The 26,190-nt window shown below is 48.5% G+C and overlaps 1 protein-coding gene across 1 annotated transcript in view; it reads left to right on the top strand.

The window, feature by feature from the left end:
• ADAMTS17 (ADAM metallopeptidase with thrombospondin type 1 motif 17) overlaps positions 1–26,190 on the top strand; it is a 112,962-nt gene that overhangs the window by 23,677 nt on the left and 63,095 nt on the right. Inside the window, exons 8-9 of the mRNA XM_075575279.1 lie at positions 16,474–16,579; positions 23,791–23,931. Of these exons, the coding sequence (XP_075431394.1) occupies positions 16,474–16,579; positions 23,791–23,931 (247 nt within the window). The remainder of the gene's footprint in view (positions 1–16,473; positions 16,580–23,790; positions 23,932–26,190) is intronic.

The following is a 26,190-nucleotide window of genomic DNA, read 5'->3' as shown; positions in this document are numbered from 1 at the left end:
TGTGTACACCGGTATTACCTCTCTGGGCGTGTATGTGTATACTGGTATTACCTCTCTGGGCGTGTATGTGTATACCGGTATTACCTCTCTGGGCGTGTATGTGTATACCGGTATTACCTCTCTGGGCGTGTATGTGTATACCGGTATTACCTCTCTGGGCGTGTATGTGTATACCGGTATTACCTCTCTGGGCGTGTATGTGTATACCGCTATTACCTCTCTGGGCGTGTATGTGTATACCGGTATTACCTCTCTGGGCGTGTATGTGTATACCGGTATTACCTCTCTGGGCGTGTATGTGTATACCGGTATTACCTCTCTGGGTGTGTATGTGTATACCGGTATTACCTCTCTGGGCGTGTATGTGTATACCGGTATTACCTCTCTGGGCGTGTATGTGTATACCGGTATTACCTCTCTGGGCGTGTATGTGTATACCGGTATTACCTCTCTGGGCGTGTATGTGTATACCGGTATTACCTCTCTGGGCGTGTATGTGTATACCGGTATTACCTCTCTGGGCGTGTATGTGTATACCGGTATTACCTCTCTGGGCGTGTATGTGTATACCGGTATTACCTCTCTGGGCGTGTATGTGTATACCGGTATTACCTCTCTGGGCGTGTATGTGTATACCGGTATAACCTCTCTGGGCGTGTATGTGTATACCGGTATTACCTCTCTGGGTGTGTGTGTGTATACCGGTATTACCTCTCTGGGCGTGTGTGTGTATACCGGTATTACCTCTCTGGGCGTGTGTGTGTATACCGGTATTACCTCTCTGGGTGTGTATGTGTATACCGGTATTACCTCTCTGGGCGGGTATGTGTATACCGGTATTGCCTCTCTGGGCGGGTATGTGTATACCGGTATTACCTCTCTGGGTGTGTATGTGTATGCCGGTATTACCTCTCTGGGTGTGTATGTGTACGCCGGTATTACCTCTCTGGGCGTGTATGTGTATACCGGTATTACCTCTCTGGGCGTGTATGTGTATACCGGTATTACCTCTCTGGGCGTGTATGTGTATACCGGTATTACCTCTCTGGGCGTGTATGTGTATACCGGTATTACCTCTCTGGGCGTGTATGTGTATACCGGTATTACCTCTCTGGGCGTGTATGTGTATACCGGTATTACCTCTCTGGGCGTGTATGTGTATACCGGTATTACCTCTCTGGGCGTGTATGTGTATACCGGTATTACCTCTCTGGGCGTGTATGTGTATACCGGTATTACCTCTCTGGGCGTGTATGTGTATACCGGTATTACCTCTCTGGGCGTGTATGTGTATACCGGTATTACCTCTCTGGGTGTGTATGTGTATACCGGTATTACCTCTCTGGGCGTGTATGTGTATACCGGTATTACCTCTCTGGGCGTGTATGTGTATACCGGTATTACCTCTCTGGGCGTGTATGTGTATACCGGTATTACCTCTCTGGGCGTGTATGTGTATACCGGTATTACCTCTCTGGGCGTGTATGTGTATACCGGTATTACCTCTCTGGGCGTGTATGTGTATACCGGTATTACCTCTCTGGGTGTGTATGTGTATACCGGTATTACCTCTCTGGGCGTGTATGTGTATACCGGTATTACCTCTCTGGGCGTGTATGTGTATACCGGTATTACCTCTCTGGGTGTGTGTGTGTGTGTATACCGGTATTACCTCTCTGGGCGTGTGTGTGTATACCGGTATTACCTCTCTGGGCGTGTGTGTGTATACCGGTATTACCTCTCTGGGTGTGTGTGTATACCGGTATTACCTCTCTGGGCGGGTATGTGTATACTGGTATTGCCTCTCTGGGCGTGTATGTGTATACCGGTATTACCTCTCTGGGTGTGTATGTGTATGCCGGTATTACCTCTCTGGGTGTGTATGTGTACACCGGTATTACCTCTCTGGGCGTGTATGTGTATACTGGTATTACCTCTCTGGGCGTGTATGTGTATACCGGTATTACCTCTCTGGGCGTGTATGTGTATACCGGTATTACCTCTCTGGGCGTGTATGTGTATACCGGTATTACCTCTCTGGGCGTGTATGTGTATACCGGTATTACCTCTCTGGGCGTGTATGTGTATACCGGTATTACCTCTCTGGGCGTGTATGTGTATACCGGTATTACCTCTCTGGGCGTGTATGTGTATACCGGTATTACCTCTCTGGGCGTGTATGTGTATACCGGTATTACCTCTCTGGGCGTGTATGTGTATACCGGTATTACCTCTCTGGGCGTGTATGTGTATACCGGTATTACCTCTCTGGGCGTGTATGTGTATACCGGTATTACCTCTCTGGGCGTGTATGTGTATACCGGTATTACCTCTCTGGGCGTGTGTGTGTATACCGGTATTACCTCTCTGGGCGTGTGTGTGTATACCGGTATTACCTCTCTGGGTGTGTATGTGTATACCGGTATTACCTCTCTGGGCGGGTATGTGTATACCGGTATTGCCTCTCTGGGTGTGTATGTGTATACCGGTATTACCTCTCTGGGTGTGTATGTGTATGCCGGTATTACCTCTCTGGGTGTGTATGTGTACACCGGTATTACCTCTCTGGGCGTGTATGTGTATACTGGTATTACCTCTCTGGGCGTGTATGTGTATACCGGTATTACCTCTCTGGGCGTGTATGTGTATACCGGTATTACCTCTCTGGGCGTGTATGTGTATACCGGTATTACCTCTCTGGGCGTGTATGTGTATACCGGTATTACCTCTCTGGGCGTGTATGTGTATACCGGTATTACCTCTCTGGACGTGTATGTGGATACCGGTATTACCTCTCTGGGTGTGTATGTGTATACCGGTATTACCTCTCTGGGCGGGTATGTGTATACCGGTATTGCCTCTCTGGGTGTGTATGTGTATACCGGTATTACCTCTCTGGGTGTGTATGTGTATGCCGGTATTACCTCTCTGGGCGTGTATGTGTATACCGGTATTACCTCTCTGGGTGTGTGTGTGTATACCGGTATTACCTCTCTGGGTTTGTATGTGTATACCGGTATTACCTCTCTGGGCGTGTATACCGGGAGTTGACCGCCCCTGGTTTAGACTGTAGAGCAGGGGAGTGCAATCTTTTTCTCCTGCGCCCCCCTGTTGGCTTCCCCCCTCTCCGCGCCCTCCCCCCCGTTTTCCTTGGTATCAGGTGTCATGTGATGCGTCTCCAGAAGCGGTCTGAACCCAGGTAAGTGAGGCTCACAGAGGCCTTCACTGCTTCCCCGGCATTTAATTTAAGTGCCTCTGTAAACCCTGCCCCCCCCCACCACCCCGCAGATAATCTCGCGCCCCCCATTTTGTGCACCCCATCTGTAGACTACCCTTCCCTCTGCATTGACGATGTATCGCCTTGTACGTCTCCATGTTTAAGAGCCTTTACACGCTCCCCTGAATCTGTGAAGACCCACTGCAGGTGTGTGTATCACCGGACACACCCCTCTCCCAGCCCGTCCATTCCTAATCGCACTCCCAGCGCACGCACGCTACGCAAGCCGGGCTTCGGGATTTAACGTTGGCGCGGGTTTAGGGCGCGGGGGACTTTTGAGAAGTGTTGATGAGTGACGGGGAAATGAAACACAGGAAAAACCAGCATATACTGGGGGGGGGGGGGGGGGAATCTGCCTTCCGTTTTGATCAGTTTTCCCCCAAATCTGCTCTGTGTTTGTGGTCAGCAGTGTGAGAACAGGCTGGAAGGAACCCAATAAATGTTAACCCCGTCAGCACTGCAGGGACGGCACACGGGTTGTGTGGCCCATGCAGCAACGGGTATTAATGTAGACGGTTCTGCCATGGCCTCTCTTCTACACTGACGTTCATTTTGTGAAATCGTGTAAATGAGATTCTCAAACTCATGGACACCTTTCTCAAGCCCATGTTCACTAAAGGGTGCTATGTTTTGGCACGACTTTACTCCCGTTCAAATTAGCACTGTTTAGTGAATATGGGCAGTACGGGGTGGTCCGCGAGGGGCTGGTGCTGATCACAGCCAGATTGGACCTGGGATAAACTCTCCTGAACCTCTCACAATTCTTCTTCAGTTTAAATCTATTTTCCTTGCACATCTGATCCCCGGGAGCGTCGCTGCTCCATGGGGGGATTGGGACGCTGCACCTGTTTCCTTTCAGTTCCCTTCAATCGACTCCCACAGGTTTATCCTATAAAACGCCATAAACATGGATAGTAAGAATAATAAAGTTACAATGTAACTGAACTCCCCTGTCAGTGCAGTGTCAGTGGGAAGCCCCTCTGTCTGGGAGGGAGAGGATGGAGTTACCCAACATTCTATGGGACTACCCTCCTGAATGGGGGACAGTTCCATAACATTCCAGGAGAAGGGTCAGGTGCTAACGACAGGGGTCAGGTGCTAACGACAGGGGTTTGTCCACTTCCCATGCAGACTAATTATATGTCTCCGTGAGCTGTTCTCACCCCGGACAGCTGTGTGAAACCAGTTACTGCTCATGTTACCAGGGGTGGCTTTGCAACTTAACTGAGTAATTGGGGCCAAAGTGTCAAAGGGGCATCATTACACAGGGCTCCATGTACACTGTGTTTGTGTCATTTTGTGTCAGCAGGGTCTTTGTGTCAAAGCAGGACTGTATCAAACAATTTGTCTTGTAGTGAAGTTATTCTATAATAAACAGGGACCTGAGACCCTGGCATATAAAATGACATATTTTTACATATTTCTTGGGTGGTGGCAGCGGATAGATAAGATTGCAATCGAGTAAGGGGTAAATACTCATTGAAAGTACCTTGCGCAGGAGAACGGTGCGTTGGCTAGCGTAGCGTAGGTGCGTTGGCTAGCGTAGCCATGTGTATTAACCCTGGTTGCATATCTACGTCACGTGCTCACGTGTGTGCTGTTCGTGACAGATGGTATATGGGGACCGATTGAGGGGAGATATGGTTAATTTCAGGGACCTTGGCGAAGGTGAAAAGTGGGCCAGCTAGGGAGCTGTGTATTAACCCTTGTCCCGTTTGCCGGTCACGCACTCACAGGTGTGCCTTACGTCAGGGGTACGCAACCTGGGGGCGCAGGATTTTGTTGGCGGTTGAAGCGGCTCCTCGCTCTTCCCCGAGTCATTAAGTTAAATGCCGGGGGTCTGCGCGAGGGCTCTGCAACGTCAATTTACCGGGGTTCTGTAGTCTTCTGGACGTGTCGCCATGGCAACGTGCCATCAAACGACGGTGCGGGGTCGTGACGTATGCGTCACCATGGTAACGCTCGTCAAATGACCCTGCGGGGTGACGTGACTTCACATGACCGCTGCGTCATTTGACGGCAGGTCACGGAGAAGGGGGGGGACGCGAGCGCTGTGGCTGTCACACAGAGGGGGGGGGGCACCTCCAAAACTTTGCGCACCCCCTGCCTTACGTGACAAACTCTTGCAGTGCAAACCAGGGATAGTTAAGGAATTGGTCACGGTTTCATTTCCCGGACAGACAATGCATTACCGGGAATTCTAATACAATAAGTGCAACACACGCAGCGTCCGATAATAGGATGGGAGATCCCTGCCCCGGAGAGCTTACCATCTAAGTGATGTTGGGAGCAGACAAGTGGAGAGCCTGGAAGGTAAAGAGGAGGACTGCCAGGTGATCTGGCACTGAATGGGAAACCGGGAGAGAGGGAGTTAGGGAGTATGGGAGCAGACACGTATGGGAGAAGGGGAAATGATACCAGCTGCAGAATTTGGGATACATTTCGTAGGAGAAAGTGATGAGGCAGGGAGAGCCGTCGGTAGTCGGTTACAGTAATCTAGACAGGAGAGGTTCAGGGCATGCGTTAGCGCTTAGCAGCAGAGTGACAGTAGATTTGCCCTCAACAGGTCAGGTTTTCAGGATATCCCTGCTTCAGCACAGGTGGCTCAATCCGTTCCTGCTTCAGCGCAGGTGGCTCAATCAGAGGCTCCAGTCTTAGATTGAGCCACCTGTGCTGAAGCTAGGGTCTCCTGAAAACCTGACCTGTTGGGGAGGCTTGAGGAGTGGAGTTGAGCACCTCCTGTCTTATAAAGCAGTGTGGGATTTCTGCCAGCAAAAGTAGGAATGTGCACAGTGATTAAAGATAGTCTGGATGCTCCCGGGATAAAAGGAAATGTATGCCTCACTAACTCTCCGGAATTCCTTAACCATTTTACCGGTGAAGCCCCCTCCCCCCCCCCCCCCCGGCACCCCGCAGCGCACACAAGGTGCCCCCTGCCCGATATTCATCAATTGTTAGAAAATACAGGCGGATTTTCTACCCTATTTTGAGCGTCGACTAAACCAGGGGTGGCAAACAGGGGGGCGGCGAGATTTTTGTGGGGGGACGCAGCGGTTGCAGAGGTGAGGGGGGGGGTTGGGCGCGAGCACCGGGGCAGGCAAGACAAGAGGGGGCAGCAGCAGCAAAAGTTTGCGCTCCCCTGGTCTAAACTGAAGCGTAAAATGAATGTCCATATGTAGCCTGCTGAAGCCGGAATACTCCCTTCTCTGCATCGCGAGCAGGGGTATTTGTGTTTAATACTCCAGAGTGTTGTGAGCAGAGATCTAGTGCAGGGGCAAGTTTTCAGGATATCCCTGCTTCAGCACAGGTGGCTCGGTCATAATAACCGATTCATCTGTGCCGAGATCCTGAAAACCGGGCCTGTTGGTGGCTCTTGAGGACTGCCATTGGCCACCTCTGACCTATGCCTTTTTTGGTTCCGATTTTTAATGGATGGGAAAACTCTAAAAAAATAAAATAAAATCCCATTGCAAATGTTTGCATTTTGTGCCCTCGTTATGGGGACTTTTTGAGGGTATATTATTTTTGGAGGGCCGGGCGACCAAAATAACCCAAAATAAACAACGTGGCAAAAAATTGCCGACTTGTTATTTTCGAGGTGACACGTTTCGGGTCAGCGTGAGTGCGGAGCGATGGCAGCGGTTTGAGATAATGTGATTATGATAATTGAGGTTAATACACATTCAGCATATTTCACGAGGCCATGAAGGGCTGTTTATGTTGCCTTTAAGCCGATGGATTTGCCGGAGAATGCTGCGCACGCCGTCATGGCGCTTTGAGCAGAAGACAACCTTGTCAAACATTTATAGAGCAGTGTGTTAATGCAGGGGTGCTCAGTTGCAGTCCTCAAGGACCCCCAACAGGTCAGGTTTTCAGGATATCCCTGCTTCAGCACAGGTGGCTCAATCAGTGGTTCAGTCTTCGACTGAACCACTGATTGAGCCACCTGTGCTGAAGCAGGGATATCCTGAAAACCTGACCTGTTTGTGGGATCTTGAGGTCTGGAGTTGAGGACCCCTGCATTAAGAACTCCCTTGTTGATACAATACAATGTGACAATGCAATAATCGATTAAAAGTCCTTGTGTGCCCAATGAAAGACAACTTGGCCTATAACAGATGTACTGTCCAGGACCAATACAAGACCCTTTCACTACACGCAGACCATAGGCTGACGATGTACTGATTGCTGGGTTATATGCCGTGTGTTTTAAATCAGGGGCGGCCAACTCCAGTGCTCAAGGCCCACCAACAGGTCAGGTTTTCAGGATATCCCTGCTTCAGCACATGTGGCCCAATCAGTCCTAACTTCAGCACAGGTGGCTCAATCGGTCCCTGCTTCAGCACAGGTGGCTCAATCGGTCCCTGCTTCAGCACAGGTGGCTCAATCAGTCCCAACATCAGCACATGTGGCTCAATCGGTCCCTGCTTCAGCACATGTGGCTCAATCAGTCCCTGCTTCACATGTGGCTCAATCAGTCCCTGCTTCAGCACAGGTGGCTCAATCAGTCCCTGCTTCAGCACAGGTGGCTCAAGCAGAGGCTCAGTCTTTTAAATGAATGTTGCCAATTTTACAAAAACATTTTTTCAAAATTCCCGACTGGTTTAAATGTGCCACTTTTGCATTTCTACGCCCAGTTCTTGGTGTGAGCGTCCGAGTATTTATCACAACGACCCAGCGTGTGTATATTTAGCATTACACCAGCTCTGGTTTTCTGCCCTGAGCTTTACAAGTGGTTACATTGTACAGGCGTCGTGGTGCTGAGTGCTTCTCCACTTAATGTGAATATATGTCACCAATGAAAGAGGAGGCGTAATTATATGGTGGGGAGACCATGGAAAGCAGAGAGCAAACACAGTACAACTAGTTTTTATTAACCCTTAGCTTCCAAGAGGGGCCTGGAACACGCAGTGCAATGCTTTGGATACATTGCGGGCCATGCTGGCAGCTAAGGGTTAATATACTAGACCAGGGTGTGTATAGCACAGTGTGTATATATATATATACAGTATATATATAGATATGTATGTATATATATATATGTACGTTTATAACATGGCACAGCCTCACTGTCTGCTGCTGGATGTCTGTTTTACAAAAGCAGCTGCTGAGTGACCTCAAAGGCAGAAACTTTACTGCAGTGACCCCACAGGCTGTGACAGGACTGTGAGTGGGGGGGTCAGACACCCCACAGGCTGTGACAGGACTGTGAGTGGGGGGGTCAGACACCCCACAGGCTGTGAGAGGACTGTGAGTGGGGGGGTCAGACACCCCACAGGCTGTGACAGGACTGTGAGTGGGGGGGTCAGACACCCCACAGGCTGTGACAGGACTGTGAGTGGGGGGGTCAGACACCCCACAGGCTGCGACAGGACTGTGAGTGGGGGGGTCAGACACCCCACAGGCTGTGACAGGACTGTGAGTGGGGGGTCAGACACCCCACAGGCTGTGACAGGACTGTGAGTGGGGGGGTCAGACACCCCACAGGCTGTGACAGGACTGTGAGTGGGGGGGTCAGACACCCCACAGGCTGTGACAGGACTGTGAGTGGGGGGGTCAGACACCCCACAGGCTGTGACAGGACTGTGAGTGGGGGGGTCAGACACCCCACAGGCTGTGACAGGACTGTGAGTGGGGGGGTCAGACACCCCACAGGCTGCGTCAGGACTGTGAGTGGGGGGGGTCAGACACCCCACAGGCTGCGACAGGACTGTGAGTGGGGGGGTCAGACACCCCACAGGCTGCGACAGGACGGTGAGTGGGAGGGTCAGACACCCCACAGGCTGCGACAGGACTGTGAGTGGGGGGGTCAGACACCCCACAGGCTGCGACAGGACTGTGAGTGGGGGGGTCAGACACCCCACAGGCTGCGACAGAACTGAGTGAGTGGGGGGGTCAGACACCCCACAGGCTGTGACAGGACTGTGAGTGGGGGGTCAGACACCCCACAGGCTGTGACAGGACTGTGAGTGGGGGGTCAGACACCCCACAGGCTGTGACAGGACTGTGAGTGGGGGGGTCAGACACCCCACAGGCTGTGACAGGACTGTGAGTGGGGGGGTCAGACACCCCACAGGCTGCGACAGGACTGTGAGTGGGGGGGTCAGACACCCCACAGGCTGCGACAGGACTGTGAGTGGGGGGGTCAGACACCCCACAGGCTGCGACAGGACTGTGAGTGGGGGGGTCAGACACCCCACAGGCTGCGACAGGACGGTGAGTGGGAGGGTCAGACACCCCACAGGCTGCGACAGGACTGTGAGTGGGGGGGTCAGACACCCCACAGGCTGCGACAGGACTGTGAGTGGGGGGGTCAGACAACCCACAGGCTGCGACAGAACTGAGTGAGTAGGGGGGTCAGACACCCCACAGGCTGTGACAGGACTGTGAGTGGGGGGTCAGACACCCCACAGGCTGCGACAGGACTGTGAGTGGGGGGGTCAGACACCCCACAGGCTGCGACAGGACTGTGAGTGGGGGGGTCAGACACCCCACAGGCTGCGACAGGACTGTGAGTGGGGGGGTCAGACACCCCACAGGCTGCGACAGGACTGTGAGTGGGGGGGTCAGACACCCCACAGGCTGCGACAGGACTGTGAGTGGGGGGGTCAGACACCCCACAGGCTGCGACAGGACTGTGAGTGGGGGGGTCAGACACCCCACAGGCTGCGACAGAACTGAGTGAGTGGGGGGGTCAGACACCCCACAGGCTGTGACAGGACTGTGAGTGGGGGGTCAGACACCCCACAGGCTGCGACAGGACTGTGAGTGGGGGGGTCAGACACCCCACAGGCTGCGACAGGACTGTGAGTGGGGGGGTCAGACACCCCACAGGCTGCGACAGGACTGTGAGTGGGGGGGTCAGACACCCCACAGGCTGCGACAGGACTGTGAGTGGGGGGGTCAGACACCCCACAGGCTGCGACAGGACTGTGAGTGGGGGGGTCAGACACCCCACAGGCTGCGACAGGACTGTGAGTGGGGGGGTCAGACACCCCACAGGCTGCGACAGGACTGTGAGTGGGGGGGGGGGGGTCAGACACCACATTCCCTGCGACAGGGCTGAGTGGGGGTTAGACAGGAATAACAAGGGGGTAATACAGGTCACTGGAGTGGAGATATGCAGTGAGAGGTGTTAGTGGGATGTGTGCTGGGTAGGGGGTCAGGGGGGCTTACCTGTAGGATCTGAGAGGTGTTAGTGGGATGTGCGCTGGGTAGGGGGTCGGGGGGGCTTACCTGTAGGATATGAGAGGTGTTAGTGGGATGTGCGCTGGGTAGGGGGTCGGGGGGGCTTACCTGTAGGATCTGAGAGGTGGTAGGGGGTCGAAGGAGGTAAAAACACATTTTTTGTTCTTGTTGCTGGGACTTAAAAATGGCCTCCACTGAGCTTTTCAAAGCCCTCGCTGTAAGTATCGCTACAGCACTCTCTTCCCCTCGTTAGATACGAGTCACTAATGAGAGCTGTCCCTGTATGTGTTATTGTGTCACAGAAGGAGTTGCGTGGCTGAGTGCTTTCGCTTCATTGTAACGCCAGTTAATGGAACAGTGATGTGCGGATGAGTGAGGAATCTGGTGGGTCTCCCAGTGAGGACAGACAGGAGGGTCTCTGTCAGCACAGGCGGTGGGGAGGTGTGGAGAGGAGATTGGACATTCCAGTGCAGGAGGTCATCTAAGGGGAAGTGTGTGTAAAGAAAATACAAATATAGACATGAAACCTGGCGCATGTGTACATAAATAATGTGAATTATAACAGTGCAGTGCACAAAAAAGCAGCCTGGTGTGTGTAATGCTTTATTACTGCAGATATTCCAGCACCGACACACTCTGCATCCTCACAGCAGTGTGACTCCAACCTTTCAGGGACCAAGTTCTCTGCAATGCGTAGCCGTCCAGTGGAAAGAGTTACTTGTGTATTGCCACATACCATGATCTATATACCAGCTAAACTAACTGCGCTCAGCCTCACAACACCTACTGTATGCCGTTTAAGTTTAAAAGCCAAACGCCGAACTGTGGAAGAAACAAGACTGAATGTGCATTTTATTAGGGGTTATTTAGCAGAACAGACCAAAAGAGAGAAGGGAAACTTCAGCAAGATCAATTCTAGAGCAATATCAGTAATAATAATAATAATAACTATATATATATATATAGTTATTATTATTACTGATATATATATATATATATATATATATATCTGCTGGACCACCATAAGATGGTGTATGCTCGGTACCGGCTTCTGTGCAGCGCTGGGCGCTTGTTAATGTGAAAGCTATAGCTGGTGTTGGGACCCAAAGTGCAGTATTATATATCTAATCTCCTAACAATGCAGACTTAAAAGGGATTCCTGCGCTCTGCCTTGGGCCCGCCGCCTGAAAATAAGTCCCGACAAGTGCAGAGAGGGTTATCATTTTAAATGTTCCAGGAGAGCAAATCGCGCAGACATCTTTTGATTGACGATAAATCATTTGTCACCTCGAGCTTCTTGGCAACGACCGCAATTTGTAAACTGCACATTATTTGACTGCAGAGCTCCCTGAAAGAGTGCTGGATACATGGAACCGCCTCACAGCCCAGGTGTGCTAGGAGTAAAATAATTCCCAAATTCACAAAGCAGCTCTGGGCTGCAAAATGGGAGCCAACATTGCAGAGATGCATTGAAAGCCCCGTCTGGAAGCAACAGGGATTTATATTCACTCTAATGATATTAAACATCAGTCCTTGCCATTGTGATTGCTTCCCCAGCAATGATAGGGTTGATACTTCTGCTGGGTAACCTCTGGAAGTACCTGTGGTTACTCTCTGTCTATATAAAGGCGGCCTTAGCTATTGCTATAGTGTCATGTCAGTATTAAAACATGTGCTCAAGGACTCTCTGTACTTGGGGTTTCTTTGAGGACTTGTGGAAACATTCTGCGTTTACCCACAACGGCTATTTTAAAGAACAATGTTAGGGGGAAGTTATAATCCAGAAACCATAAAGCTATTATTTAGGGCAAGTTAATTAAAAATCTTAAACGCTGACAACCCTCTCGCTCCCCCCATCCCTCCCAGGAAAAGGACACGTTTTCGTCTTTCTTGTAAGGTTATATAAGGTTCTTCCTTAGAAATTGCTGACTCTGTTATCTCAACAAGTAAAGACAATAAGACTGTTAAGAGCTGACAGTCTGAGGGGTGAAGGGGTGGGGGAGGTTTGGGGATCAGATGGAGCGCTGAACCTTTCCAGCGCTGCCTGGGATAGCGGAGAGTTTGGGGCAACACGTGACAAGCACTGGAGCACACAGGGGGTCATTTTGTGTGCCACTCGTGCTCCGTGCGTGTCCGCTTGCGATTTTTGGGGAGTGGATTTTTGTCAGATCGGGAGGCGATTTAATCCAATTTTCCTCAGCACCAGACGTAAAAATCTCAGATACCACGCCGTGTACGTACACGTGGTACAGGAGACTATTGACCCTTCACGTGTAACTTATGTAGCGTGAGGTCTCACTCACAGAAAGCCGGCCCTGCATCATACTCGGCATCAGGGGTCGGATAAACTTCAGCTGAGCCTCAAGCGCCGAAGTCAGATTAAAAAGGATACCATGGATGGATGTTGATGCTGTTTTGTGAGCGGCTGCACTGCGTTGAGATTCTCCACTAATCCGTATGAGATGATCTTTCACTGTCACTGAGAAAAGGCTTCTGGCATCAGGGAGCAGTGGGAGACAAGACGGTAACAATGGAGACCGTCTCGAGCAGAGAGCTAGACCTGAGCAGGGTGTAACAGTTTCAGAAGCTATATACAGCCATCGCAGGACAGTATTTCTATAATGCGCTGAGGAATGTCATTGAAAATAGATTTATCTTGGGTTCTAATACATTTCACTGGATGAACAAAGGAATTCTCAATGTATTGTGTGTACAGAACTTTCCAAACCGCCCCGATCCGCACACAATTAACACGTGTTAGTCCATTAAAAGTTCTCACAACTTTGCAGTACGGTGGGTGGGGGGTTGTCACTTTTTTTTTTACTCACTATAATTTATTTGTGTACCTGGTTTGACGCCACTAGCAGCTTCACGGCGCACGGCCTGTAACCAGCCTGAGACCCAAAATATCTAACATCTGTCTGTGGGCAGGGTTGCTGGCCATGCACTTCTGTAACCCGGGCTGTGCTGTAAAAGCGGTGTTATACACAGGCAGAAGCTTAACGGGATCCATGTTAAAGTGGATAAGAAGCAAAAAGGGATGCACTGTGAGTCCTCATTCGCATGTCATTACCCAGAATCCCTTGCTATTCTGTGTGATGATGGGATAAGGCGGGTTGGGGAATCTGTATGAGACGTGAAGGTGATCATAAATGTTCTTTATCACAACATATGATACGTTTTCACGTTACAGGTCCAATACAAGCTGCTGGAACTTTGCACTGGTCACATCGTAGCATAGCTGCTGGTGATAAAATAATCCATTTATGTCTATCAATCACAATCAATCAATCAATCACACTTTAAGAGCAAATAACGCCACAGCTCACGGAAATGGGGATTCATTACATGACAAACAGAAATGACATCATATTCTGACACCAGTGACCTTGATGGGTTGTCAGAGTAACTTTGTGTTGTGTTGAAGGGGCTGTGGATAAATAATTGCCATTCCATTTGTGCTTGAAATGGTTCATTTATGCGGTGCTTGTTTGCCTAATGGCATCAGCGTTCGTGCGGGCAATATTACGCCCTCCAATCTGTGCCATGACGGCTGTCTCGGTGAGATCTCATTGGTTCAAAAACATACGGGGGCTGCTCTGCCGCCCAACTGAGAGTGCAAAGTATCTGTGCTGGACTCCTGGAGGAGGTACAAGTGGCCCCTGCACTTCCACCGACAGTCGTGGGATTAACACAGCGACTATTTACTTTTGAACCCTTCTCTGTGAGTGGGAGCTGCAGTGTTATATAATGTGTGTGAATATATATTTATATATATATATAATACTGAGTTAAGTTATGGTGAGTAAAAAAAGTGACAAAAACCCTCCACAGGACACAGTTATATTTGCATATATATATATATATATATATATATATATATATATATATATATATATATATATATATACACACACACACACACACACACACACACACACACACACACACACACACACACACACACACACACACACACATGTAGTCCTCGCTATCCAACGTTTCATTTTACAACGAATGGCATATCCAACGCTTTACAACGCCACCCTACGGGCTGTTTTTCGACGCCAGAATGCAACGCTCGCCGCCACTGATTAACATGGGACTCACTTTACAACGGTTTCACTATCCGACGCTACTTCCAGAACGGATTCCGTTGGATAACCGAGGACCGCCTGTATGTGTGTATATATATATACATACACACACTGTTTCCATGGTTAACGGGTTTCCGTATAAATCATGTATTTTCACTGAGGGGACTGTGTATTGTGACATCTACAAACAGTTTATCCGAGGTCACTGCAAGTAATTACTTTATATAGTGGAGCCATCAGACGTTCCATACAAGCAGCAGCATTCCGTCATGTTTATAGAGCAGTTAGTTACTGTGTGAGGTGACCTTACCCCTGTCCTGGGGTAACCTTCTCACGTGGCGTTTGGTAGATTTAACCCATTTAATAAGTGTATACATCTATAAAAGTCTGTATACAGTGCTGCATATAAGCACGTAGGGGCTTATTCATGAAACTGTGATAGTTCTGAAGTCAATGAGTGTTTGTGATGCGGTGCACTGATCGGCACTATTGTAGTTTATTGACTAACGCCCTAAATTGCATGATGTGCAAAGGTAATTATTTTTTTCAAGCTTGGAAGTGTTGGGGAGTTTCACACGCATGCAGAATGCATTGTATACGTTGTGTCAATATAATGTTACACCCCGAGCATGAGTTACCCAGCAGATTAGTAACAATAGTATTTATCCCGTACAGAGAAATCCCGCACAGAGAAATCCCGTACAGAGAAATCCCGTACAGAGCAATCCTGTACAGAGCAATCCCGTACAGAGCAATCCCGTACAGAGCAATCCCGTACAGAGAAATCCCGTACAGAGAAATCCCAGACATCCTGAACTTTATGGCAGTCTACAAAATGATACACTGAACTTTCAGAAATAATACAATAAAAAAATGAGCTCTAACACCCAGAGGAGACATCATATACATATCTTACACGGAGGAGAGGAAGGAAGGGGGGGAGGGGGAGGGGGAGGGGGGGTTGCATTGTTATATGCAGAAGAAAAGAAAGTGCTTTATCCCAAGAATTGTAATAAGGAAAAGAGAAAATCAAATAGATACAAACTCTAGTTGTCTGTGCATTGGACACTCCCTTTTCTGAATCACATTGGTTATAAATGTGTGTGCGTGCGCGCGTGCGTGTGTGCGTGCGCATAGAAAGCGGCGTATCGAGGACCTGCTATAGATTTCGACTCCATTTCACCCAATGCGGGAGGGGGATTTATTTGCATTTGTGTCTTGGTACTTTTGTAAGGGGTCAGTTTACTTTTGGACTTAAATCCAAACGGTCTAAGGCATTGATTCGCGGCTGTTTGGCCGCAACCAAATCTCTGCCGGCGTTTTGATGCCACTTACCTCGCCGCCGGGACATCTCTCCGCCGGCCTCTTCGCCGCCAAGGTAAGCCTCTAACCTTACCCCGTTCCTAAATCCCGTAATATTAACCCCTAATCCTAACGCCATCAATACAATCCACACAATAAGGAATTAGCTAATTTGCCGATCGATCCGTTCTCCTGTGATTGATTGGCGAAGATTCGGCTCGGGGGTTCACTAAATGACTTGGCATCTGTGACGTTGTAAATGGTTGCTATAGAAACAATAAAGGCTTGTTACATTATAATACATTTAAAATGTCATTCAGAGTTGTTTAAAAAAAAAATGCTGCAAGTATTTTCTCCTAGTACAGAACTGCCTTATTAAAAAGAACACACATGTAGGATATAGCTTTGTCTGCAGCTTTAAAGAAAAACTAGTAGAACTTTATAGATGCAAATAAAAAGATGTGCCACTGTGTAACCACCACGTGCCACAAACCAGACATCTTGTTAATACATGAAAGATGTCATGATGTGAGACAGAAGAAATCTTGTGACGTGGAACGGTCCCGCGGAACAAATCGGGGATAACCTGTGTGTCCCTTCTGCCCTCAGGAATCGCTTACCTCGGAGGCGCTTGCAGCGCTAAGCGGAAGTGCGTTCTGGCGGAGGATAACGGTCTGAATTTGGCGTTCACCATCGCTCATGAGCTGGGTCACAAGTAAGACCTTCACATAATGACCTTTTTCCCCCCGCAATGCCTCTTTTGGGGGAAGGGGTTATGCACGAGCTTTGCGCAGTAGATTTGTAGGAAGTGCAATAACTTGAAGGGCGTTGTTACTGACATTGATTTCCCTTTACACGGAAGGGTTAATTCTCCCATTGTAATCTGAGTTTCCCTCCACAAACCCTCCTATGGGACATGTAACTGCTCCCCTAATCTCGGTGTAGGGTAAAGTGTTTGAAATGGGTTTCTGAGCATCAACGGGTCAGGTTTTCACGATATCCCAGCTTCAGCACAGGTGGCTCAATCAGAAGTTCAGTCAAAGACTGAGCCTCTGATTGATCCACCTGTGCTGAAGCAGGGACTGATCGAGCTACCTGTGCTGAAGCAGGGACTCATTGGGCCTCCTGTGCTGAAGCAGGGATATCCTGAAAACCTGACCTGTTGGTGGCCCCTGAGGACTGGAGTTGACCACCCCTATCTTAAAGTGTCTTTTGTAAGGCCCACCATAGCTGGTGCAGTCCAGAATGGGAACCTGGGGCTTCCCTGAGCCAAACAGCTCCGGGCCCTCCCCCGCCCGTTTCCTGAGGTATTTACCGGTGATGTTAACGGGTTAAATCTCCCTTAGGGCAAACAAAATGGCTGCCAAATCTCGGCCCAACACGAAGCTGCAATGCCCATTGGTTGCGGCTTCCCATTGGATGTCCATCTTAAAATCCCTTTTAGAAACCGGTAATTTCACCAGGGAGTATCTCGGGAGAACCGGAGGGGAAAGTAACGCGGCCCCTCTCTGGAAGGCCCCCCGGTCCCGATCCCGTAAGAGAAATAAAGTTTAGTTAGGGTGACTTGTTCCGTTATCGCTTCGCTCTTCCGAGCTAGACGAGCACACAGCCACTGTAATTAAACTCTAATCAGCAGGTATGCACAGTGATTACGGCTCAGTGAAGCCTTCTAGATCTTAAAAGGGTTTCCTGCAGGTGCTATATTAGGTAATACACAGCAGTCTGGCTTCTAATTAAGCTGAGCAATTAGGCTCCTTGGGAAAATGTGCCCGTGTGTAATCAGCGAGTTGGGATTTGCACTGGGTACCTTGTATCTTTCATTGGGTCGCCTTTGCATTTGGATGCTTGTTATATTTCAACATTTGGGCACATGTTTACTAAACAGTGCTATTCTGTTGGACACATTTCAGTGTTAGAAAACACCGTACTGCCCGTCCAATGGAAGTGTCCTATATAATGGCATTGCTTAGTAAATAATAGTCGTTATTTATTACCCATGTGTGGCTTGTGACTAAATATTCTGTCTTTTAGCGTCTTTGTTCAGGTGAGAAACCTCTCACACGGGATATATTTGCTCTAAGTTTCTTTGCCGACTCAGAACTGCGAGAAGTGGAGCGGTATAGCTGCAATGCATAGTGACAGGTTTTACAGATATCCCTGCTTCAGCATAGGGGGCTCAGTCAATGACTGAGCCACGGATTAAACCAACTGTGCTGAAGCAGAGATATCCTTAACCACTGACCTGTTGGTGGCCCTTGAGAACTGCCCCACCCCTTGCATAGTGCACCTGGTACATCCCATCGTGATGCGTCCAGTCATTAATTACTCTTACTGCTCCCGGTCCCGTAAAGAAAACCCCCACTTGTGGAGCATTTGCGTGTCTCAGACAGGTCTGCGACCCCAACGCATGTGTTTTCGCGCGACGTCGCGGTCGCCGGCACTATAAGCGCGGCCTTACCCTACTCACAGGCAGCTTTTTTGACCTTTCGGGTCTCAATCAGTGCGAGGTCTCGGGGAGTCCTGCTAATGGAAGAAGCCAAAGTCCGAATGAGTGCTCTGACCCCGAGAGATAAATGAGCACAAATATATTTATTGTAGTTCGTTCCTACAGAAACAGTGTAAAAGTTCCCGCGCGCTGCTATGGATTGCAGGTCCCTCTGGGGCAGAACGGATGAAATAAGTATAGTGCGTATATTCCAGGGAGAGGCACATGGTCCCTTGGTGAATGATAATTTATGGTACAGTTGAGATGCCTGCAGGCTTACAGGCGGAGTATATGAGCGGTGGTACTGTGCTGTCCGCCTTCCCACTGAGCTTCCCCAGAAACACAGATCTACAAGGAAAATCCATCCATTTACTGATAGCCTTCCAACAATAACGCTGGTTAATCAGCAGCTCTGGGGCTGGGCCAGCGGCCTGTCCTCCTTGGATTTTGAAGGCATTATTGTGCTGAGTAAGCCAGGGATATGTTAATAGACAGCCTGTAGTGAGTTGGCAGGGTTCCCCGCCTGCTTCCTGCGGCTAACGCTCACATTTCATACCCCATCGATCCTTGAAGTGACACGAAAGCTGGGCACTGTCACGCTCCTTCTGCAGCTCCTCGTCAGGTTGGGAGCGAGCATGTGTGTTCGCACACCGTGACCCCGGGTTTATAACACCGACTTTGAATAAGCCAAGCTTCCCACCTCCGTTATTGGCGCCGTGTTTTAGGACCCAATGGGGAGAGAGACAGGAACCAGTATCAACAGGGCAGCAAAGGGAACGAGAGCGCTACATGGCGGCCATGTTGGACCATGAACAAGATACCGGTCGTTTGTAGAGCACCCAGAATCCTGCTAACCAACGTTGTCAGGGACATCGTACAGAAGACCCAGAAAAGAAGTTCAACGTTAAACAAAAGTATGTTTTTACTAAAAGGTATAAAAAGTAATAAAACACATGTTTATTTAAGTGAGAAATGAGGAGGAATGTCGCCCCCAGAGACGGATGGGGGCGTGTTGTAGCTGCAGGAGGAAAGTCTCCTTCTTCTGAAACGTCCTTGGTTGAACCCTCTGTCATGTTTAATGTGCCCTCCAGGAACCCACCGGAGGAAGAGGCAGATTAACCCCGTGAATGAAGGGGTGTCAAGGGTTTAACAATGTACAGGATGCAAAGAAAAGTCAAATAAATACTGTCTTTTGGGGATGAAGAGGAAACCTTAGCAGACACGGCTGCCCGGGAGGGAATTGCGCGCAGTCTCAACACATCAGCCAGGGATTAATCCGCAGCCTGTAATTACTCCGTTTCATGTCGTGTCTGTTCTTGCAAAGAGTGAGGAACAAGGATTTCTCTCTGAGCCCGGTAAGTGGGCATGCTCCAGCACGGACATACCCGCCAGTCACAGCGTTCCAGGACGGACAGGCAGCACCAGAACCAAGATGTGGGGTCCAGCTGCCTGTGTCGGTCCCCGCACACCCTGTATCCCGGGTGTCCAGGACTGAGGCTGCGGTCTTTTCAGGGATTCTTTATGCCTGAGCAATGTTATTATACACAAGGGGGAAAAAAGCGTGCACACCCAACAAATCTCTACTAATAATAGTATGCACACAAGCAACAACAAACACAGGAGGAAGGTTAGCAGTGAGTGCTTCTGGGAATGCGGACAGTCAGCACATATACTATAGTAGATCAGGGGTGCTCAACGCCAGTCCTCAAGCCCCCCCGAAAAGGTCAGGCTTTCAGGATATCCCAGCTTCAGCACAGGTGGCTCAATCAGAGACTGAGTCTTCGACTGAGCCTTTGAGCCTCTGATTGAGCCACCTGTGCTGAAGCTGGGATATCCTGAAAACCTGACCTGTTGGGGCCCGCATTATGCCGGGGGGGGGGGGAGAGGGGGCATGACCCCCTCCTTCACTCAAAGGGTTAAACAGATGCACATTCCATGACTGGCAGTGCCGTATTTAATGTTTATAAAGGGTGTGAACTGCACCTTTTTAAAATAAAGGATCTATTGTCCCATTATAACCAGCTCAGTGGTGGAGTCACCGAAGCATTGCAGGCCCGGCCAGCACTGAAGTGGTTAAAGGGTAGGCGCATAAGGGTGAAATCTGCCCTATTCCTGGCAGAAGTTTGTAACAAACTATCACTTTTGTGACTGGGACCAGATATTTTGTTACATTGATATAAACCAGGTTTGTGACAGAAATAAGGCCCCAAATAATGCATTGAAATCCGCAAAACACGCCTCTGTGAACCCCTCTCCAGGATTCCCGCACACGCGTGTGTGATACACATCTCAATGCCTTATTATTATAGGACTTTGAATGCTTTCCTCGGTGAGTTCCTGCTTTTAGTTTTTGCGCTGTGTGTCTCCACAGAGGCCTGAAAAGTCAAAACATTGGTGACACTTTTAAAAATGGCGTCCGTCTCCTCATACGAGGAATAAGACCTTTGTCACTAAAGCCACCCTAATAGCTGCCCCTACGTTGCACTCCCCCCTAGCAGGGAGGAGGTTAGGTGCAATAGACCCCTTCCATGCTGGAATGCCCCTTACAGCAGATTCACGTCAATGGGCCCATAATGGGACATTTTACTGAGCCATTCTGGAAGATGTCTAATGGAGTAACACCGTTTAGTCAATGTGCCCCCAAATTCCTTAGTTTATTTTCTGTTTAGATTTGGATAGAAAACAAAAAAAAACACTGAAGGCAATGTGCTCGGAAGCCGCTTTCCCCTGGCTTTGGAAGATGTAAGCTCCATTCGGTTTAATCTGCAAATACCCTGACACACAGGGGGAGACAGAAATAACACAGTAGTTGGGGAGTCTGGCACCCGACACTGGAGGGCTGAGGTGGGATCCGCTGATTTATTTACCGTGGCTGTTGGGGCGCCTCCACCCACAGGGGCATCACCAGCCGCGACTCTCCCCTCTTCCAGGGGCAAAAAACAGCTCAGGGAAACCAGCTGTTGTCTGAAATATGCAGCGTGAACCTCATCTCAGATAGTTCCCAAAGGCGTCGTTCGGAAGGAAAGGCCTGATGAGCATTTAATTCGGAAACCCTCCACGCTGCAGCGCTGCCCAGAGAGAAACGATGCCCTGGGAGCGGGGGTCAGGTTTCAGAGCTCGCGCCAAACTACAAATAGCGGAAATGACAGCTCGGCGAAATCAAAATGATACCCCGCACTGAAACCCTTTCTCACCGCGCCTGATAAACGCGGTCAGTCAGAAGCGTGTAGGGGGTCCGTGTTAAAATGGATAAGCAAAAGGTGCTAATTTGCATGCCATTACCCAGACTCCCCGGTTGCAGTGGAAACTGTTTGATAAGAGACAATGGGGAAGGGCAGGGCTGCAGACCTGGCTGAGATGTGCTCACACGCGGGGGGGGGGGGGGGGGGGGGGGTTTATTTGCTGTACCCTGTACGGTGGAGGTTGGTCACATTTTTTTTTTGACCCACCCTAACTTACATAATGTATCGTGTGTTTAGAAAAGGAGCACGCTGGGTCACAATGCTGGAGATGAAAATGCGGGTGGGCACTGCGAGTACTGCACCCTCTACTCCGCTGGTGGTGAAGAGGTTAAAATCTCCGTTGGTTTATCTGAATGCTTTCTGTGCCCCTGAGGCATCTCCAGCCCGGGTGTCACTGCATCAGCCTGCGTTTGTCTCCTCGCTCCTGCGTTTGTCTCCTCGCTCCTGCATATCGGTTTTCCCGTAGGGAGGACTTACACGTCACACATATTTGCAGTATATATGCAGGTGAAATCTTTTTTTGTTTTTAAGCAGTGAGCGTGACCCCACAGGAACCCATCGGCACAAACTCTGTAGCATTTTACTGCACCTCCCTTAGGGACAGGAGGTCTAGATGAATTCTAATATCGGAGTAAGCGGTCAGATATGGTGCCTGATGCCAGGGGTGCTCAAAACCCGACCTCAAGCCCCCCTCCTCCTCCCCCCCAACAGGTCAGGTTTTCAGGATATCCCTGCTTCAGCACAGGTGGCTCAATCAGAGGCTCAGTTGAAGGCAGCCTCTGATTGAGCCACCTGTGCTGAAGCAGGGACTGATTGAGCCACCTGTGCTGAAGCAGGGATATCCTGAATACCTGACCTGTTGGGGGGGGGGGTTTGAGGGCTGGAGTTGAGTACCCTTGCCATATGCCATAAGAGCATTTCAATCCATAGGGCCGGGTAGTACACAGGTAATACTGACCTATATAAGGGACGAATTCACCTGGGACCATAACTAATATATTCCAAAATGCAGTTTTTTATCCTCAAGACTAGGAGGTTGAATCTGATACCTCCAGAGATGGCGACTGTGAGTCTGAGGGTGGAACGCGTGTAGGACACAGAGCTGCCTCCAAACAGCGGTTAATGCAGCGTTGGTTTGGACAATTGAACACCTGGGGAAAAGTACAGATATTGTATAACTAGCGTGGAAAGGGACAGCAAATATATTTCTTTAATGTCACAGAAATAAAAATGCCCCTTGTGAGCACATTCACAGGTCGGCAACCCTGTATTATCTCCCAGCATGCAGTGCTTCCACTGCCGCCAGGGATTCTGGGTAACGACATGCAAACGAGCACACAGTGTGTCACTCTGCTTCTTATCCACTGTAACGCGGACCCCTATAAGCTTCCGCCTGCCGCATTACACAGCTTTTCCGCTCAGCCCAAGCAGTAGAGACTGTATGCATATATAGATATTAACCCACGCATGGTTAGATTTGCACTCCTTTTCATGTCATATAAATTAATAAGGTGTTTCCTATTAAATGTTATGATTGGGGTTTGTGCACAGAGTCCCTGGAAGGGGGGGGAAGTAAAGGCCAGCTAAGCCCCTTATTATCCAAGATACTTATTCATGCCTACATCACTCAAGTAATACTTGACATCCCTAAGGCTGCGCCTATAGTGCCGTCGATGGCGACACGACGGGTGACGTCACCCGTCGCCATCGCCACTGGCGAAAGTTATATTTCGCCGGGCGGCGGCGTTGCGTGTTTCCGACAATTTGATTGATCAAATTTTGCTGGCTACCAGTTTTCGCGACGTCGCTCCGTCAAGCGCACTGTAAGCGCACACAGCGGCGGCAATGCATTTGTTTTCGGGCGACATTGCCGGCACTATAAGCACAGCCTAACTTGCCATTTTAAATGTACGTTTACACTTATTGTGTCTGTCATCCAATGTACCACTTACATTGTAAACTCTTTGCCCTATGTTATAATTTCTGTGCTGCTCTTATCCCCAGTTTGTATTGTGTCCCCTTGTATGATAATACTGTGGGCCCACTTGGGATTTCCCTGGCTCCCCAGCGGGTCAGCCTGACCCTGCACTTCTGTAAGATTGGCACAGAGAGCCTGGACACATTGCTGCCCTTTCTTGGCAGGAGATTGGCACATGGGTTATAGTCACACCGGTACCATTCTCTCTCTTGCGTTCTCAGCATGGGAATGAGCCACGACGATGACCACGCATCCTGCACTGGACGCTCACACATCATGTCTGGCGAGTGGGTGAAGGGCAGGAATCCCAGCGACCTGTCCTGGTCAACCTGCAGCCGGGATGAGCTGGAGAACTTCCTGAAGTAAGTGCAGAGAGCACCGTGCCTGTATTCAATCAGCAACTCCTCTACTTAAATAGGACTATGTGTGTGTGTGTGTATGTATGTATGTGTATATATATATATATCTATATATATATATATATATATATATAGATATATATATATATATATATAGATATATATATATATAGATATATATATATATATATATAGTGCAGAATAAATGAGTGCTTCAGTATTAGGTGATATCTTTTTTATTTGGACTAACAATTGATGTCATAGGACAAGCTTTCGAGAGTTCTCCTCTCTTCCTCAGGTCGGCGATACTGATATACAAAGGTTTCTACGACTTAGACAGAGATTAGAAAAGAAAGAAAAGGGGAATAAAAAGTACAGAGAGGTGTAGATGAGGTGGGGTGAGGGAGGAGGGTTTGGAGACACTGGAAGGGTGATAAGGAAGGTGAGAATAAGGGATGGGGGGGGACCATTACAACAAATTATGATAGTGTGTGAGAAACCCCCATGTCCACATGAAGTCCTCTTTTGGTGTCAGAGTCTTATCATTCTGAGTTCAAATGTTTTCCCTTCTTGGGTGCGTTTGAACATTCTATTAAGGATTTTGATTTTTTAATCGTTTGTCATTTATGGAATGGTCTGGTTGTGACAAATGATGTCCTCTGACATAAATTGTTAGTCCAAATAAAAAAGGTATCACCTAATAATGAAGACCTCATTTTTTTCTGCACAATCGCAACTGGACTAACACGGCTATTTCCGTTAAAGAAGCGCAAACTCCATAGTGCGTGACTGTATAAGAAATAGGGTAAATTTATTAAAACAATGATCCCAAGGAAATACCCTTACAGGATGCTTAAAAAACACATGTGTGGGAGAGAAATCTCTGTGGGAGTCAACAGCATATCTCCAAAGCTCGCCACAAATAAAAGCTTTTCGTTAGCCACAGAACGGTATTGTCTATTCGTTTTTGAGATATACAGGCATACCCCACTTTAAGTACACTCACTTTAAGTACACTCGCGAGTAAGTACATATCACCCAATAGGCAAACGGCAGCTCACGCATGCGCCTGTCATCACGTCCTGAACAGCAATACCGGCTCCCTACCTGTACCGAAGCTGTATGCAAGCGGGGAGACTATAGAGCCTGTTACAAATGCGTTATTTACATCAGTTATGCACGTATATGATGATTGCAGTACAGTACATGCATCGATAAGTGGGAAAAAGGGAGTGCTTCACTTTAAGTACATTTTCGCTTTACATACATGCTCCGGTCCCATTGCGTACGTTAATGCGGGGTATGCCTGTATATATCTCAAAAACGAATAGACGATACCGTTCTGTTGCTAACGATATGTATGTGTGTGTATGTGTATATATATATATATATATATATATATATAAATATATATATATATATATATATATATATGTGTGTATATATATATATATGTATATATATATATGTGTATTTGTATATATATATATATATATATATATATATATATATATATATACACATACATACATACATACATACATACATACATGTAGAGGTATCAGTACCGTGTTAGCCGAGCTTCAATAATAAAAAATAAATAGATGATACCGTTCTGTGGCTAACGAAATGCTTTTATTTGTGCGAGCTTTCGAGATACACTGATCTCTTCTTCCGGCGATGTTACAATGAATGAAGCAAGCAAAGGGTTTACTTAAAAACAGTGTCTCTTGGAATGTTATCTGTACATATATATATATATATAAATATAGCACCAAATGTGTAATTAGCACTTTCCATAGAAGGCGCTATTTTACAAATAAAATAATGCAGGATATGATAAATGCACGAAACATGACAGACATTGGGTCCCTGCCCGGAGCACCTCACAGTGGAAGGGATGCGTTGGGAGCATTCCCAGGACAGGAGGATATTGTTAGTGGGAAGGTTTGTGGAGCTTTGCTTAGCAGGTAAGCCTGGGTTGGGGAGTGTAGCTATGTTCTGGGGTTATTGACATTCTTCAGGTGAGCTTTCGGATGACCCTGAACTCCAGAGAAATGTAACACCGTGTATTGTCCATCCTACAAGTCGATCTGTATACCCTACCATCTAGAGACCTTGGTCCAGTCCTTGTTTTTACATTGTAATCCCAATACAATTTGCCTCTTTGTGGTTCTGCATTTCTATGGAACGTGGGAACTCTGGTCTCCAGGACTGGACAATTTACACGGTCATTGTTCACTGTTGCCAACTGGTTTATCA

The sequence above is a fragment of the Ascaphus truei genome, chromosome 18, assembly GCF_040206685.1.
Source record: "Ascaphus truei isolate aAscTru1 chromosome 18, aAscTru1.hap1, whole genome shotgun sequence".
Lineage (NCBI taxonomy): Eukaryota > Metazoa > Chordata > Amphibia > Anura > Ascaphidae > Ascaphus > Ascaphus truei.
This window is presented reverse-complemented; position numbering and strand designations above follow the sequence as displayed.